Source organism: Volvox carteri (assembly GCF_000143455.1).
Source record: "Volvox carteri f. nagariensis unplaced genomic scaffold VOLCAscaffold_37, whole genome shotgun sequence".
In the NCBI taxonomy this organism is placed as follows: Eukaryota; Viridiplantae; Chlorophyta; class Chlorophyceae; order Chlamydomonadales; family Volvocaceae; genus Volvox; species Volvox carteri.
The window spans coordinates 235601-250928 of record NW_003307580.1 but is presented as its reverse complement, the minus strand read 5'-3'; the positions used below and the strand labels follow the sequence as shown (position 1 = coordinate 250928).

Genomic DNA, 15328 nt, shown 5'->3' with positions numbered 1-15328 from the left:
CTGTGGTGGGTGGGGCTCCAGTCCCAGCCCTCATCCCAGGAGGTGTCATCCCTGGCCCTGACCCTGCTGGACATTCTGCCACACAGTGCTGGTGTGGAGCACACGTTCAGCATCATGGGCTGGGTCCACGACAAGCAGTCCAACCGCTTCAAGGCGTCCATCGTCAACAAGATCACCACGATCAAGATGTGGTACGACAGCCTTCGCGGCCCCAAGCATGACAAGAAGACCATCGAGGATGTCCTCCTGTGGGGACCAGCGTCAGGTCGCCGGTCCCCACCCTGGAGATCGAGCAGGCCCTGGCAGGCCCCAGCACCACCGCCGCAGCCGGCGCCGCCGCCACCCCCGCAGGAGGGGCTCCGGGGCATTGGTTGGCTAGGTGGAAGCGAAGGTCAGAGATTCACGCGCGTTTGAACTTGTGAGGGCAGTGCTTGCAAGAAGCGGAGCAGTTCTTGCTCTTATCGTAAGGAGCTCTGTTAAAGTGATCCCAAACATCGTCAGCAGGCCTGCCGCCCTTCTTTTGAGCAGTCACACAGGCATTCTCTATAACATCGTCGGCCCCACTGCTGGGATCCGAGATTGTAGACATCGTGCCTAAGTCTCTAGTTTATAACTGTTTGAAAAATGCTATTCATATGCCCAATGCGCGCGTAGATTCACGATTTGAGTTTCCGCCGTACCGCAAACGCCGAAATGCGGATTCTCTTTCCACAATTCCGCCAATCTGGACTGATGCTGCGTAATCCGGGCAGAAACTGTTTCCGCAAGTTTACCGTTCCCGCAGGTTTCCGTATCGGCTCGTTCCCTGGAGCTACCATAGAGGCACGCGACAGTTAGCCAACATTTAGTGGGTGGAATGCCAGTTATCTTACCCTTATAGCGGGCTCTAACCGGCTAATGGAAGCCGGCCCACAATGAAGTGACAATCGAAATAAAAAGGTTTTGTTAAACGCAATTAGCGGCCACCCAGTATTGAAAACAGATGTCGGAAAGAACAGGAAATTATGATGTCCTTCATGTATCAATATGCGTATGGACATCGCCAGCGATATAGCGAGATAGACAGGTGACAAGTCTATGTCGGCTTCCTTGCCGGAAAAAGGGCGGGGCCCCCTGCATCCGTACAGGCCGGTAGCTAGGGCGGCACGTGTGACAATTGATGGGTAGTGTCAACGTGGTGGGAGCTGTGCTTGTTGCAGCAGTGCTGATGCTGTGGGAGGTATGCTTGTCAGAGCGCGGGAGGCAGGAAGCCGACACACTGAGCCCCGAGCATTGGCCAAAGTAATTGTACAAACGAGCAGCTTGCGTACTTCATAGAGAAATGAAAGCAAATTTGTCGGCCTGCTGGTGGCCCGTCGGAATGCCAGTGCGGGCAAATGGTAACGCAAGCTGGGTGTTCGAGTTTTCATACGCCGTCATCTCAGAATTCAATTATGAGATATGCGGCACCTGCTGAGATTAAATTTAGCCCGAGAGGCGTTGATGTGACTTTGACCTCGGTCAATGGAGGCAGCCAAACTTGTTTGTGTTTATACGATATTTGTTGGCGGGATACCTTGCAATAGAGAATGCAATATATTACCAATAACGAGTTTCATCCGGGCGAGATATTATGTTTGGTCCGTTACACACACACGGCCACACGGACATGGGCAATCCTACTGGGCGGGGCCCCCCTGGACGCTTTGCGCTGGGGCCCCGCCCCCAAAAGCTGTCAGCTTCTTCGGTGCACCGGCCGGTGCACCGGCCGTTCTGCGAAAAAATTGCAGCTTCTTCGCAGGTGCGAAGTACGACACGGCGGGAAGCTGAATTCGTGTTTCAGCGTGACATCGTGTGCCTCATAAACTGCAGAGATGCTTTGGAACTCACAGCAGTAAGAGACAAGCGAAAGTATGATTCTGAAGTCATGGTTAAAAGCAGTACTCGAGGCCGTCAAGTAGCTTGGAAAGCGTTGCTGAAAGCTCTGCACCGAAACTGTTGCCACGCGGCGGTAGTCACGACATTAAATGGACATACCATGCGTTACACAACATACCTGCCTCCTCATAACGGTGAATCTTGTGCTAGCAAGCACAATAGCGCTCAACACAACATGCCGGAACTATTGTGCCGCCTAGTAGGGGCCCCAGTAGGGGGTTCAGCAGACCAAGCACACCACTAATTTGTATTGCACCGCCTGCACATCCAACCTCACCACTCCCGCCCCACAGACACCGCGGCATCACCCAGCCCTCAACGCACAACCCACGACAACCGATATTAAGAGGCGAGCTGCAGTTGCTGTGTAGCAATCCGCAGCTTTCGTATGGGCCGTTCATGCCGACACACGTGCACAAGTGCACAAGTGCTTAACCTTTGAATTCTGCCTTATCGTAGTGAACCCAAAGAACGTTGTCCTGGGGCCTTCCGCCTTTTTTGGACCGGGTCAGGAGGGCTAGCTAGGGCGCTAGACGAAAGGGGCCGAAACTAATTTCGGGGCAGACCTCTTCTCCAAAACCATGGAAACTCATTTTGCAAGTTTACCATTTCGGGGAGTTCGGGGCTAAATGTGAGGTCTAATGTCTACGCAGCACGGTTGGGCATGGCCTGCCCAAATTAGTGTGCCCGTAACCCGTTGTGACGACTACGCATGCGTACGGTACACAATTAACAAGCTAATGAAATCTAGTCTGCCGTACGCACGTGTTTTGTTCGGTGCTACAGTCGTATGACGCGACAGCCCTCCATGTGTTCAATGAACGCCCTTCCATGTGCGCCCTTCCATGTTCAAAGCAAATATCTTGTAGGAACCAGCTTCGGCCCAGGGGCAGGTGCGGGGGCGGGTGTAGCTCAATTGTGTCAATCCTGCTGGGCTAAAATTGATACCTATAGCCTCAAACAGCCGCGGCCGCCTGCCCGCCTGCCCGCCCGCCTGCCCGCCCGCCTGCCCGCCTGCCTGCCCGCACACCAGCCTGGGCCTGAATCCGAAGACAAACTTCTGTGTCGTAGCTGGAAATGGACGGGTTCAGGGTTGTTTCGATGCATGGTCGATTCGTCAGAATTCTGAACTGTTCGAATTCCAGGGTACGACAGCTACGGGCAGTTAGTTCATCAAGTATAAAGCACTAATGCCCTTGCTCGAGGTTAGAAATTTATGTATATATATGATATGTATCATTATATGTTTGTGGCTTAAGACCCTGTTGTCACCATAACGAGTCTATGCTCGTCGCCGCTAGCCTTTAACTAGCCGTTAAAAAGTTTCCAAGTGGCTACCAAAAGGTAAGAGAAGCTTGTTGAGCTTATAGTAGCGCCAATTAGGGCCCAAATGAGCCAGGAGGATATGACCCACTATCGGAACTAGGAACAAGGTGGTGTCGGCTTCCTCAAGCTGGAAAAAGCGTGGGGCCCCTTTAATCCATATAGGCCCATCGCTTAGACACAGTGCGCAAACTGCTCGCTGTCTCGCTGTGCAGAGAGTGGTCGGGGAAGCCAACACACCTTGCAAGCGCAGTCCGTACGCCGACGTTACAGGCACTGGATGGACGGCAAGCAAATGCGGCGGGACTACGCAAAACAAACAAGAATGCCTGGGAAGCTCCAAAGTCTGTTGCTGCTCTCATCTGCAGTACTTCTTATCATTCAGACCTCAGCACAGGGTACGTGTATAACACTGCTCGTTTTACCGATCACTAGGTTGCTTGGCCATTTGTGAATGGCAATTGTACACTTGATACTGCTAGATTCTAATGGTAGTTGCTAAAATCTGCTGACACTGAGTTCGGAGATAGAAATTGGCTAGGGTAATAGTGTTCGCGCTGCCTGACATACATAAGGCTACCTGGATGGCCAAGCACCGTATCTTAAAGAAGGCCAGAAAGGCCGCTATTCAGGAGATTGAATTGGAAAATATGCGGAGGAGGATAAAGGACGCCCGGTCCAACCCACGCGGCTTGTGGACATGGCTGCGTGGGTGAAAACCGCCTCCTTGCGGGATCTCAGATATTAATGCTTTTGCCGAGCATTTTTCCAAGGTGCTTAATGGTGCGTAAGACGCGAGCCATTGCTGCAACGAAGTTATCCAGTTTAAATGGCAGGATGAGGACCGGGTGACACACCGGCGGGAATTAGCTGTTTGGCTAAGGATGACTTTTACGGAGGCCGAAATTGTTAGTGGTCTCAAGGCTATGCGCAACAATAAGTCCGGGGGCCTGGAGGGAACCCCGGCTGAGTATTATAAGTACGCATCAGGGAAAGTGAAGGGCAGCAGCCCGTGTTTGTGTTGGCACCTTACTTAACGGTGCTGTACAACCGCATATACGGAGCTGAATACCCGCGAGGATTCACGACTAGCACCCTTATCCAAAAAAGGGGACGCGTCCTGCTGTGACAATTACCGCGGCCGGGGCATTGCGGTTGGGGGCCCACTAGGCAAACTTCATGCCAATATCATCGGGAGGCGACTCACCAATTACTGTGAGGGCAACAGGCTACGTGCCGCTAGGTTGGGCGTAGGCATGGTTTTGTCACCGAGCATCACTTGTTTACATCAAGGGATCTTATCTCGAAGCACACTGTGGCCGGAGCCAGGCCCCTTATTATCATGCAAATTGACTTTACTAAGGCTTTCGACTCCATTGACCATGAGACACTTTGGGACTTCCTCATGTCGTATGGACTACACAGGCGCATCCTCGGTTCTCTGAAGGCTAGCTACGCTAACGTGAAGGTTCGGGTTAAGTTGGGGAATAGGATGGGACCTGAATTCACGGTGGGGGGTGGTGTGAAGCACTGGTCCCCCCTTAGCGTAACCCTTTTTGGACTCTTCGTAGGAGTGTTTGCTCATTAGATTGATGCTCACGATGCTGATTGCCGTGTACGCCTTCCTAGCCGATGGAGCACTCTCCACGAGCAGAGTGTTAGCCAGCTGGCGGGCGGTGAACTCACCAACCTGCTTTTCGTTGACGATGTATCACTGGTGGCGACTGGGCACGATAGAGCTGAATGTCTTCTGGGCTACTCGAAGCCTACTGCAGCGACGGGTATGGCTGCGAATGCCGCCAAGTGTTCCTCATTTTCGGGGGCACTACACGTGAGCGGAAGCGGCTTATGGAAGCTGAGTACCGGCTAGGTGGGGTGGGGTTGTGGTTGCGGCAACGAGGCGGCACGGTACCTCGGGTTGCACTATGGCCCAGGAACGCAGTTTTCAGCATGTACCAAGCAACTACTCGCTGCAGGGAGGCGGGCCACGTTCGGCCTCAGCACTCTCACTCATGGAACGCCACCACTTAATACCTTCTTAATATCATCTTAATATCATCTTAGTGCTACCCACTTCTTATGTCCTTCATAGCTACCTGGTAACATGTTTAAGAGGCCGCTTAGTAGATCACTTAGCACCATGTTACAAATCAACTGCACTCGAAGCGCTTAGTAATGAATACCAAGTCCTCCACAGATCTGTATCAAGATAAGAAAAAATACCATCCTAAATCTATATATGTCTCTCTATAATACACTAGTTGTACTGGTGTTTTCCTATGGAGCGCAAGTTGGGGACCTGACTTCACAAAATGTGAGTTTCGAAGGTGCTATGACTAATCCCATGGTCCAGGAGCAGCGTGCGTACATGCGATCTGTAGTTGGGGCGAGGAGCCCGACTATGACTTCCCTATACCGTGAACTGTCACAGAGGCCCCTCCAGTTCCATTGGACCAATCTTGTTGGAACTCCGTGGTTAAGAGGCCAGGAACGCTGTGTCATCGGGCATTTGTCGCTGACCTGGAATTGGCACACGGGGGTGTTACTGAATGCTGGACAAGAAAGGTACTAGCCTTTCTTGTCTGGCTTAAGAACGGAGCCCCCACTAAAACGCGCGGCGATAATCTCATAGCGCATTATGCCACCCTTAAATTCCCAGTTGAGAACATTCTGAAGGTATTTGCCAAGTGGCTTGATGCACGGTGGGAGTGTCCGAATACCTTAGGTGAACCCGTTTTCCCCATAGGGATTACCGGAGCCAAGTCTTGTCGCTATATGAACTGGATGAGAGCGGCAGCGCCTCAGGGTGCACGTCTCAATTTGTTGGAGCACACTAAAGTGTCAATGTCCCAGCATCTGCATCAAGAGCTCATGCGTTTCCGGTTATAATTAGGCTGTTGGGAGTTAGAAGTAAATGGGCCTTATGGGCGACTGTGCATCGCGTGTACCTGCAGGCTTTGTGACTGTGGAGCGGTTGAAGATGAACTGCATGTTTTCGAGGAATGTCCCACTCACAAAAGCATACGGGCTAAGTACGATGGTGACCTAGTCTTTAAGGGGTGCAGCATGCGCACCATTATGACTGAGGCGCTACCCCTGGCATTGCCCAGGTACATCTCGGAAATCTACCAGACCAGACACGTCGAGTTGAGGCGTTTCACTGTGAATCGAACGAGAGAGGATGATAATGGCCTCCCCTGTACCCGCATCATTACAAATATAACGTCCATGGCCCCCCCGGCTTTTACAGACAGACCCGCACATGTGTGCAGAACTTGTACCTTGTATCGTTGCTGGCTTTTGCCGCAGCTCCAGCTTCATGCACCAGGCCATCCGGGTGGTGCATCCACAACAGCTCAGTCCTGCAGAGTGCAGACTGTGACGGGGATGGCATCCTGGACTTAACCTGCCGGGATGATGATGGGCGACGTTGGGCAATCACCTCATCCACGGGCTGTGATGCAAATGCGGCTATTTGGGATATTGTGCCCCCCAGTGCCTGCCCCAAGATATTCTCGCCACCCACAGATCCAGGTACGTAGTAATAACCCAGCCGTTGTATGTGATGAAATTGAGATGGTTCGAGGGAATTCCCGCAAGCCGGCATAGCCCCTCGGAATTATCATAGCATATCCTTGTTCAACCCCACTTGCTTCGGAGCAGTGAATTGCAGCAGTGTGTGCAACTTACCTGAAGCCCCTCAGGCATCACATTTGGCAACTGTATACATATGCCCAATCGCACAAAACATTCATGCAAGCGCATAGCTATGCTCAATCACGAATGTATCGGTGGCATGCATGCATGCATGTACGGTTATCCTACGGCTGCTGGAAAGCAAGCCCTGAGTCTCTTTGTGGCGTTGATCTGTTCGACGCGTCTAGAAATCGTAGTTACACTGCCTGGCCTTTCATTTCCAGCTGGTCTGGCCTCCACCCTTCATGTGGCCTTTCCTAGCTAGGCCACCTGCCCGATCTGCTTCTGGCATTGATCAATTACCATCGTTGCTGCTTTTTTTGCCGCAGCTTCATGCACCAGGCCATCCGGGTGGTGCATCCACGACACCGCAGTCCTGCAGAGTGCAGACTGTGACGGGGATGGCATCCTGGACTTAACCTGCCGGGATGATGATGGGCGACGTTGGGCAATCACCTCATCCAAGGGTTGTGATGCAAATACGGCTATTTGGGATATTGTGCCCCCCAGTGCCTGCCCCATGATATTCCCCCCGCCCACAGATCCAGGTACGTAGAAATAACCCAGCAGTTGTATGTGATGAATAATTTGAGATGGTTCGAGGGAATCATCGTATGCAGCATATCATGCTTCAACCTACGAGATCCTGTAAGCAAGCAAGGGCGGGAGTAATTGCAGTGCCCCTCAGGCATCGCATTTAGCAACTATATGAGCATGTACATATGCCCAGCCAGTCACACAACACATTCACGCGAGCGCATAATTATGCTAAATCAGCGATTGTATTGGTGGCATGGACACATGTACGGTTTTCCTACTGGCAGGCGCCCTAGGGGTTTTAAAACCCTGGCAGGCGAGCTGCGTTTCCTTATGGCACCGACCTGCTGCTCCATTCATCTAGAAATGTTTCTGTTGCTTCTGACACCGATCGATTATTATCGTTGCTGGCTTTTGCCGCAGTTCCAGCTTCATGCACCAGGCCATCCGGGTGGTGCATCCACAACAGCTCAGTCCTGCAGAGTGCAGACTGTGACGGGGATGGCGCCCTGGATGTTACCTGCCGGGATGATGATGGGCGACGTTGGGCGATCACCTCATCCACGGGCTGTGATGCAAATGCGGCTATTTGGGATATTGTGCCCCCCAGTGCCTGCCCCAAGATATTCTCGCCACCCACAGATCCAGGTACGTAGTAATAACCCAGCCGTTGCGATGAAATTGAGATGATTCGAGGGAATTCCCTCGAACCGGCATTGCCCCTCGGAATTATCATAGCATATCATTGTTCAACCCCACTTGCTTCGGAGCAGTGAATTGCAGCAGTGTGTGCAACTTACCTGAAGCCCCTCAGGCATCACATTTGGCAACTGTATACATATGCCCAATCGCACAAAACATTCATGCAAGCGCATAGCTATGCTCAATCACGAATGTATCGGTGGCATGCATGCATGCATGTACGGTTATCCTACGGCTGCTGGAAAGCAAGCCCTGAGTCTCTTTGTGGCGTTGATCTGTTCGACGCGTCTAGAAATCGTAGTTACACTGCCTGGCCTTTCATTTCCAGCTGGTCTGGCCTCCACCCTTCATGTGGCCTTTCCTAGCTAGGCCACCTGCCCGATCTGCTTCTGGCATTGATCAATTACCATCGTTGCTGCTTTTTTTGCCGCAGCTTCATGCACCAGGCCATCCGGGTGGTGCATCCACAACAGCTCAGTCCTGCAGAGTGCAGACTGTGACGGGGATGGCGCCCTGGATGTTACCTGCCGGGATGATGATGGGCGACGTTGGGCGATCACCTCATCCACGGGCTGTGATGCAAATGCGGCTATTTGGGATATTGTGCCCCCCAGTGCCTGCCCCAAGATATTCTCGCCACCCACAGATCCAGGTACGTAGTAATAACCCAGCCGTTGCGTTGAAATTGAGATGGTTCGAGGGAATTCCCTCGAACCGGCATTGCCCCTCGGAATTATCATAGCATATCATTGTTCAACCCCACTTGCTTCGGAGCAGTGAATTGCAGCAGTGTGTGCAACTTACCTGAAGCCCCTCAGGCATCACATTTGGCAACTGTATACATATGCCCAATCGCACAAAACATTCATGCAAGCGCATAGCTATGCTCAATCACCGAATGTATTGGTGGCATGCATGCATGCATGCATGCATGTACGGTTATCCTACGGCTGCTGGCAAGCAAGCCCTGAGTCTCTTTGTGGCACCGACCTGCTCGATGCATCTAGAAATCGTAGTTACACTGCCTGGCCTTTCATTTCCAGCTGGTCTGGCCTCCACCCTTCATGTGGCCTTTCCTAGCTAGGCCACCTGCCCGATCTGCTTCTGGCATTGATCAATTATTATCGTTGCTGTTTTTTTTGCCGCAGCTTCATGCACCAGGCCATCCGGGTGGTGCATCCACGACACCGCAGTCCTGCAGAGTGCAGACTGTGACGGGGATGGCATCCTGGACTTAACCTGCCGGGATGATGATGGGCGACGTTGGGCAATCACCTCATCCAAGGGTTGTGATGCAAATACGGCTATTTGGGATATTGTGCCCCCCAGTGCCTGCCCCATGATATTCCCCCCCCCCACAGATCCAGGTACGTAGAAATAACCCAGCAGTTGTATGTGATGAATAATCTGAGATGGTTCAGGGGAATCATCGTATGTAGCATATCATGCTTCAACCTACGAGATCCTGTAAGCAAGCAAGGGCGGGAGTAATTGCAGTGCCCCTCAGGCATCGCATTTAGCAACTGTATGAGCATGTACATATGCCCAGCCAGTCACACAACACATTCACGCGAGCGCATAATTATGCTAAATCAGCGATTGTATCGGTGGCATGGACACATGTACGGTTTTCCTACTGGCAGGCGCCCTAGGGGTTTTAAAACCCTGGCAGGCGAGCTGCGTTTCCTTATGGCACCGACCTGCTGCTCCATTCATCTAGAAATGTTTCTGTTGCTTCTGACACCGATCGATTATTATCGTTGCTGGCTTTTGCCGCAGTTCCAGCTTCATGCACCAGGCCATCCGGGTGGTGCATCCACAACAGCTCAGTCCTGCAGAGTGCAGACTGTGACGGGGATGGCGCCCTGGATGTTACCTGCCGGGATGATGATGGGCGACGTTGGGCGATCACCTCATCCACGGGCTGTGATGCAAATGCGGCTATTTGGGATATTGTGCCCCCCAGTGCCTGCCCCAAGATATTCTCGCCACCCACAGATCCAGGTACGTAGTAATAACCCAGCCGTTGCGATGAAATTGAGATGATTCGAGGGAATTCCCTCGAACCGGCATTGCCCCTCGGAATTATCATAGCATATCATTGTTCAACCCCACTTGCTTCGGAGCAGTGAATTGCAGCAGTGTGTGCACCTTACCTGAAGCCCCCCAGGCATCACATTTGGCAACTGTATACATATGCCCAATCGCACAAAACATGCATGCAAGCGCATAGCTATGCTCAATCACCGAATGTATTGGTGGCATGCATGCATGCATGCATGCATGCATGTACGGTTATCCTACGGCTGCTGGCAAGCAAGCCCTGAGTCTCTTTGTGGCACCGACCTGCTCAATGCGTCTAGAAATCGTAGTTACACTGCCTGGCCTTTCATTTCCAGCTGGTCTGGCCTCCACCCTTCATGTGGCCTTTCCTAGCTAGGCCACCTGCCCTATCTGCTTCTGGCATTGATCAATTATTATCGTTGCTGTTTTTTTTGCCGCAGCTTCATGCACCAGGCCATCCGGGTGGTGCATCCATGACACCGCAGTCCTGCAGAGTGCAGACTGTGACGGGGATGGCATCCTGGACTTAACCTGCCGGGATGATGATGGGCGACGTTGGGCAATCACCTCATCCAAGGGTTGTGATGCAAATACGGCTATTTGGGATATTGTGCCCCCCAGTGCCTGCCCCATGATATTCCCCCCGCCCACAGATCCAGGTACGTAGAAATAACCCAGCAGTTGTATGTGATGAATAATCTGAGATGGTTCAGGGGAATCATCGTATGTAGCATATCATGCTTCAACCTACGAGATCCTGTAAGCAAGCAAGGGCGGGAGTAATTGCAGTGCCCCTCAGGCATCGCATTTAGCAACTGTATGAGCATGTACATATGCCCAGCCAGTCACACAACACATTCACGCGAGCGCATAATTATGCTAAATCCGCGATTGTATCGGTGGCATAGACACATGTACGGTTTTTGGGCGGGGCCCCAGCGCGAAGCGCCCAGGGGGGCCCCGACCTGTAGGATTGCCCATGTCCGTGTGTGTGTGTGTGTGTGTGTGTGTGTGTGTGTGTGTGTGTGTGTGTGTCTGTAACGGACCAAACATAATATCTCGCCCGGCTGAAACGCGTTATCGGTACTATACAGCATTCTCTATTGCAAGGTATCTCGCATGTAGCTAACAAAGACCGTATGAGCACAAACAAGTTTAGCTGCCTCCATTCACCGACCTCAAAAGTCACATCAACACCTCTCGGGCTATATTTCATCTCAAAAGGTGCCGTGTATCTCATAATTGATTTCCGAGATGACAGCGTATGATAACTCGAACACCCAGCTTGTGTTACCATTTGCCGGCATGGGCAATCCGACTTGCCACCAGCAGGCCAACATAATTTACTTTCATTTCTCTATGAAATACACAAGCTGCTTGTTTGTACATTTACTTTGGCCAATGCACGGGGCCTCCTGAGACTTGCGGTGTGCCCCGATGAAGCCCGCGGCTGTGGGGCGGATTGCTGAGGCCGCTGGCGCTTCGGGGATAAACATCACAGACAGCACCGAAATTCACCCAGCTTTCGTTACCATTTGCCCGCACGGGCATTCCGACTTGCGGTCTGCCGCACTGTCCATGCGGCATGCACCCGGAATGGATGCGATTCGCGTGGAGCCCTCAGGCGGTGCTGACGATTTCGCCGGTGCAAGCTTAGCTCTCACACCATCAGCACTGCTGCAACAAAGCACATCTCCCACCGCGTTGACACTACCCATCAATTGTCACACTTGCCACCTTTGCTACCGGCCTGTACGGATGCAGAGGGGCCCCGCCCTTTTTCCGGCTTCCTTGAAGCCGACACCCAACTTGTCCTACTGGCAGGCGCCCTAGGGGTTTTAAAACCCTGGCAGGCGAGCTGCGTTTCCTTATGGCACCGACCTGCTGCTCCATGCATCTAGAAATGTTTCTGTTGCTTCTGACACCGATCGATTATTATCGTTGCTGGCTTTTGCCGCAGTTCCAGCTTCATGCACCAGGCCATCCGGGTGGTGCATCCACAACAGCTCAGTCCTGCAGAGTGCAGACTGTGACGGGGATGGCGCCCTGGATGTTACCTGCCGGGATGATGATGGGCGACGTTGGGCGATCACCTCATCCACGGGCTGTGATGCAAATGCGGCTATTTGGGATATTGTGCCCCCCAGTGCCTGCCCCAAGATATTCTCGCCACCCACAGATCCAGGTACGTAGTAATAACCCAGCCGTTGCGATGAAATTGAGATGGTTCGAGGGAATTCCCTCGAACCGGCATTGCCCCTCGGAATTATCATAGCATATCATTGTTCAACCCCACTTGCTTCGGAGCAGTGAATTGCAGCAGTGTGTGCACCTTACCTGAAGCCCCCCAGGCATCACATTTGGCAACTGTATACATATGCCCAATCGCACAAAACATGCATGCAAGCGCATAGCTATGCTCAATCACCGAATGTATTGGTGGCATGCATGCATGCATGCATGTACGGTTATCCTACGGCTGCTGGCAAGCAAGCCCTGAGTCTCTTTGTGGCACCGACCTGCTCGATGCGTCCAGAAATCGTAGTTACACTGCCTGGCCTTTCATTTCCAGCTGGTCTGGCCTCCACCCTTCATGTGGCCTTTCCTAGCTAGGCCACCTGCCCTATCTGCTTCTGGCATTGATCAATTATTATCGTTGCTGTTTTTTTTTGCCGCAGCTTCATGCACCAGGCCATCCGGGTGGTGCATCCACGACACCGCAGTCCTGCAGAGTGCAGACTGTGACGGGGATGGCATCCTGGACTTAACCTGCCGGGATGATGATGGGCGACGTTGGGCAATCACCTCATCCAAGGGTTGTGATGCAAATACGGCTATTTGGGATATTGTGCCCCCCAGTGCCTGCCCCATGATATTCCCCCCGCCCACAGATCCAGGTACGTAGAAATAACCCAGCAGTTGTATGTGATGAATAATCTGAGATGGTTCAGGGGAATCATCGTATGTAGCATATCATGCTTCAACCTACGAGATCCTGTAAGCAAGCAAGGGCGGGAGTAATTGCAGTGCCCCTCAGGCATCGCATTTAGCAACTGTATGAGCATGTACATATGCCCAGCCAGTCACACAACACATTCACGCGAGCGCATAATTATGCTAAATCCGCGATTGTATCGGTGGCATGGACACATGTACGGTTTCCCTACTGGCAGGCACCCTAGGGGTTTTAAAACCCTGGCAGGCGAGCTGCGTTTCCTTATGGCACTGACCTGCTGCTCCATGCATCTAGAAATGTTTCTGTTGCTTCTGACACCGATCGATTATTATCGTTGCTGGCTTTTGCCGCAGTTCCAGCTTCATGCACCAGGCCATCCGGGTGGTGCATCCACAACAGCTCAGTCCTGCAGAGTGCAGACTGTGACGGGGATGGCGCCCTGGATGTTACCTGCCGGGATGATGATGGGCGACGTTGGGCGATCACCTCATCCACGGGCTGTGATGCAAATGCGGCTATTTGGGATATTGTGCCCCCCAGTGCCTGCCCCAAGATATTCTCGCCACCCACAGATCCAGGTACGTAGTAATAACCCAGCCGTTGCGATGAAATTGAGATGGTTCGAGGGAATTCCCTCGAACCGGCATTGCCCCTCGGAATTATCATAGCATATTATTGTTCAACCCCACTTGCTTCGGAGCAGTGAATTGCAGCAGTGTGTACACCTTACCTGAAGCCCCTCAGGCATCATATTTGGCAACTGTATACATATGCCCAATCGCACAAAACATGCATGCAAGCGCATAGCAATGCTCAATCACCGAATGTATTGGTGGCATGCATGCATGCATGCATGCATGCATGCATGTACGGTTATCCTACGGCTGCTGGCAAGCAAGCCCTGAGTCTCTTTGTGGCACCGACCTGCTCAATGCGTCTAGAAATCGTAGTTACACTGCCTGGCCTTTCATTTCCAGCTGGTCTGGCCTCCACCCTTCATGTGGCCTTTCCTAGCTAGGCCACCTGCCCGATCTGCTTCTGGCATTGATCAATTATTATCGTTGCTGTTTTTTTTGCCGCAGCTTCATGCACCAGGCCATCCGGGTGGTGCATCCACGACACCGCAGTCCTGCAGAGTGCAGACTGTGACGGGGATGGCATCCTGGACTTAACCTGCCGGGATGATGATGGGCGACGTTGGGCAATCACCTCATCCAAGGGTTGTGATGCAAATACGGCTATTTGGGATATTGTGCCCCCCAGTGCCTGCCCCATGATATTTACTTAACCGCTTAAAAATCCAGATCATTTTTGGAATTACAGTCCGTACATTTTTTGCACAGTGGATCAAAAGGATCGTTGTTTGATACCCGCTACTGCAAATGAGCCATACATATGCATGAAATTCAAGCACAGCAGCAGCAGCAGTTGGTAGTCTTTTGTGCAGGTACCTAGAAATGCCATGGACACAAGTCGTGTCGATGCTCTGTAATTAAGCTTGTGCGCTTGTAAGACTCTGGCGGTCACTTTTACTTCCGCCGATCCTCTTTGCCTTTCTAAGGCATTAGCTATTTTTGGGACATTGCTTGGCGTTGGAGATTCGTCGCTTCGCCTCCTTTAGTATGCCGGCGCTTGCAGCCAGCTAGCGTGGGTTTACTGCCTTTATCATGTAGAACCAACCCTAGCTCGGATAAAAGATGAGAAGTATAATGGTCTATATATGTACATAATTTCCGTCTAAAAACATGCATGGACCATCTGTACATGACCAAAACTGTAAGATGCTAGTGGCCACGGGAGAAACAAGCTACAAAACCCTGTCATACACAATCAGTTACACACATAAGCACAGTCACATGATCAACACTGTGCATTGGTGCCCAGCCCCCTGCTGCCTGCTTTCCCTTCCGGAAATTCTCTCACACACACAAGATCTAGATGTGTAGCAGCTGACCGCTGAAAAGGCCTCTCGAGATGCTGGTGGTCGCGCTACGCGCGTATTTATAGAGCCGTACTGTGTACCAGCTGCTACAAGATGTGTAACAGCGGAACCCACTCTAGATGCTGCTCTCGTTGCTGGCGTGCGCTCAGCTATTTAGGCTGTGTACGGTGTATGAGTGCTTTGGCCTTAGT

General features: G+C 52.0%; 3 protein-coding genes across 3 annotated transcripts in view; 2 read left to right on the top strand and 1 right to left on the bottom strand.

The window, feature by feature from the left end:
* Nucleotides 1–368, bottom strand: part of VOLCADRAFT_94375 (uncharacterized protein) — a gene marked incomplete at both ends in the record, with an annotated part of 1148 nt that extends 780 nt beyond the window's left edge. The window contains one exon of the mRNA XM_002953544.1: nt 85–368. Within this exon, the coding sequence (XP_002953590.1) occupies nt 85–368 (284 nt within the window). The remainder of the gene's footprint in view (nt 1–84) is intronic.
* A 1244-nt stretch (nt 369–1612) lies between these two features.
* On the top strand, nt 1613–3086 carry VOLCADRAFT_94374 (uncharacterized protein; the record flags this gene model as incomplete). Its single annotated transcript, XM_002953628.1, has 3 exons — nt 1613–1780; nt 2704–2810; nt 2951–3086. The coding sequence occupies 3 exons, from the start codon at nt 1613–1615 to the stop codon at nt 3084–3086; spliced, it is 411 nt and encodes a 136-aa protein (XP_002953674.1).
* Nucleotides 3087–4124: 1038 nt separating this feature from the next.
* Nucleotides 4125–14720, top strand: VOLCADRAFT_106028 (uncharacterized protein; the record flags this gene model as incomplete). The annotated part of the gene is made up of 15 exons (XM_002953627.1): nt 4125–4219; nt 4870–5071; nt 5674–5942; nt 6195–6350; nt 6596–6774; nt 7266–7484; nt 7903–8125; nt 8607–8827; nt 9324–9542; nt 9955–10179; nt 10680–10898; nt 12200–12424; nt 12918–13136; nt 13549–13773; nt 14278–14720. The coding sequence occupies 15 exons, from the start codon at nt 4125–4127 to the stop codon at nt 14481–14483; spliced, it is 3102 nt and encodes a 1033-aa protein (XP_002953673.1). The 3' UTR covers nt 14484–14720.
* Nucleotides 14721–15328: the final 608 nt, after the last annotated feature.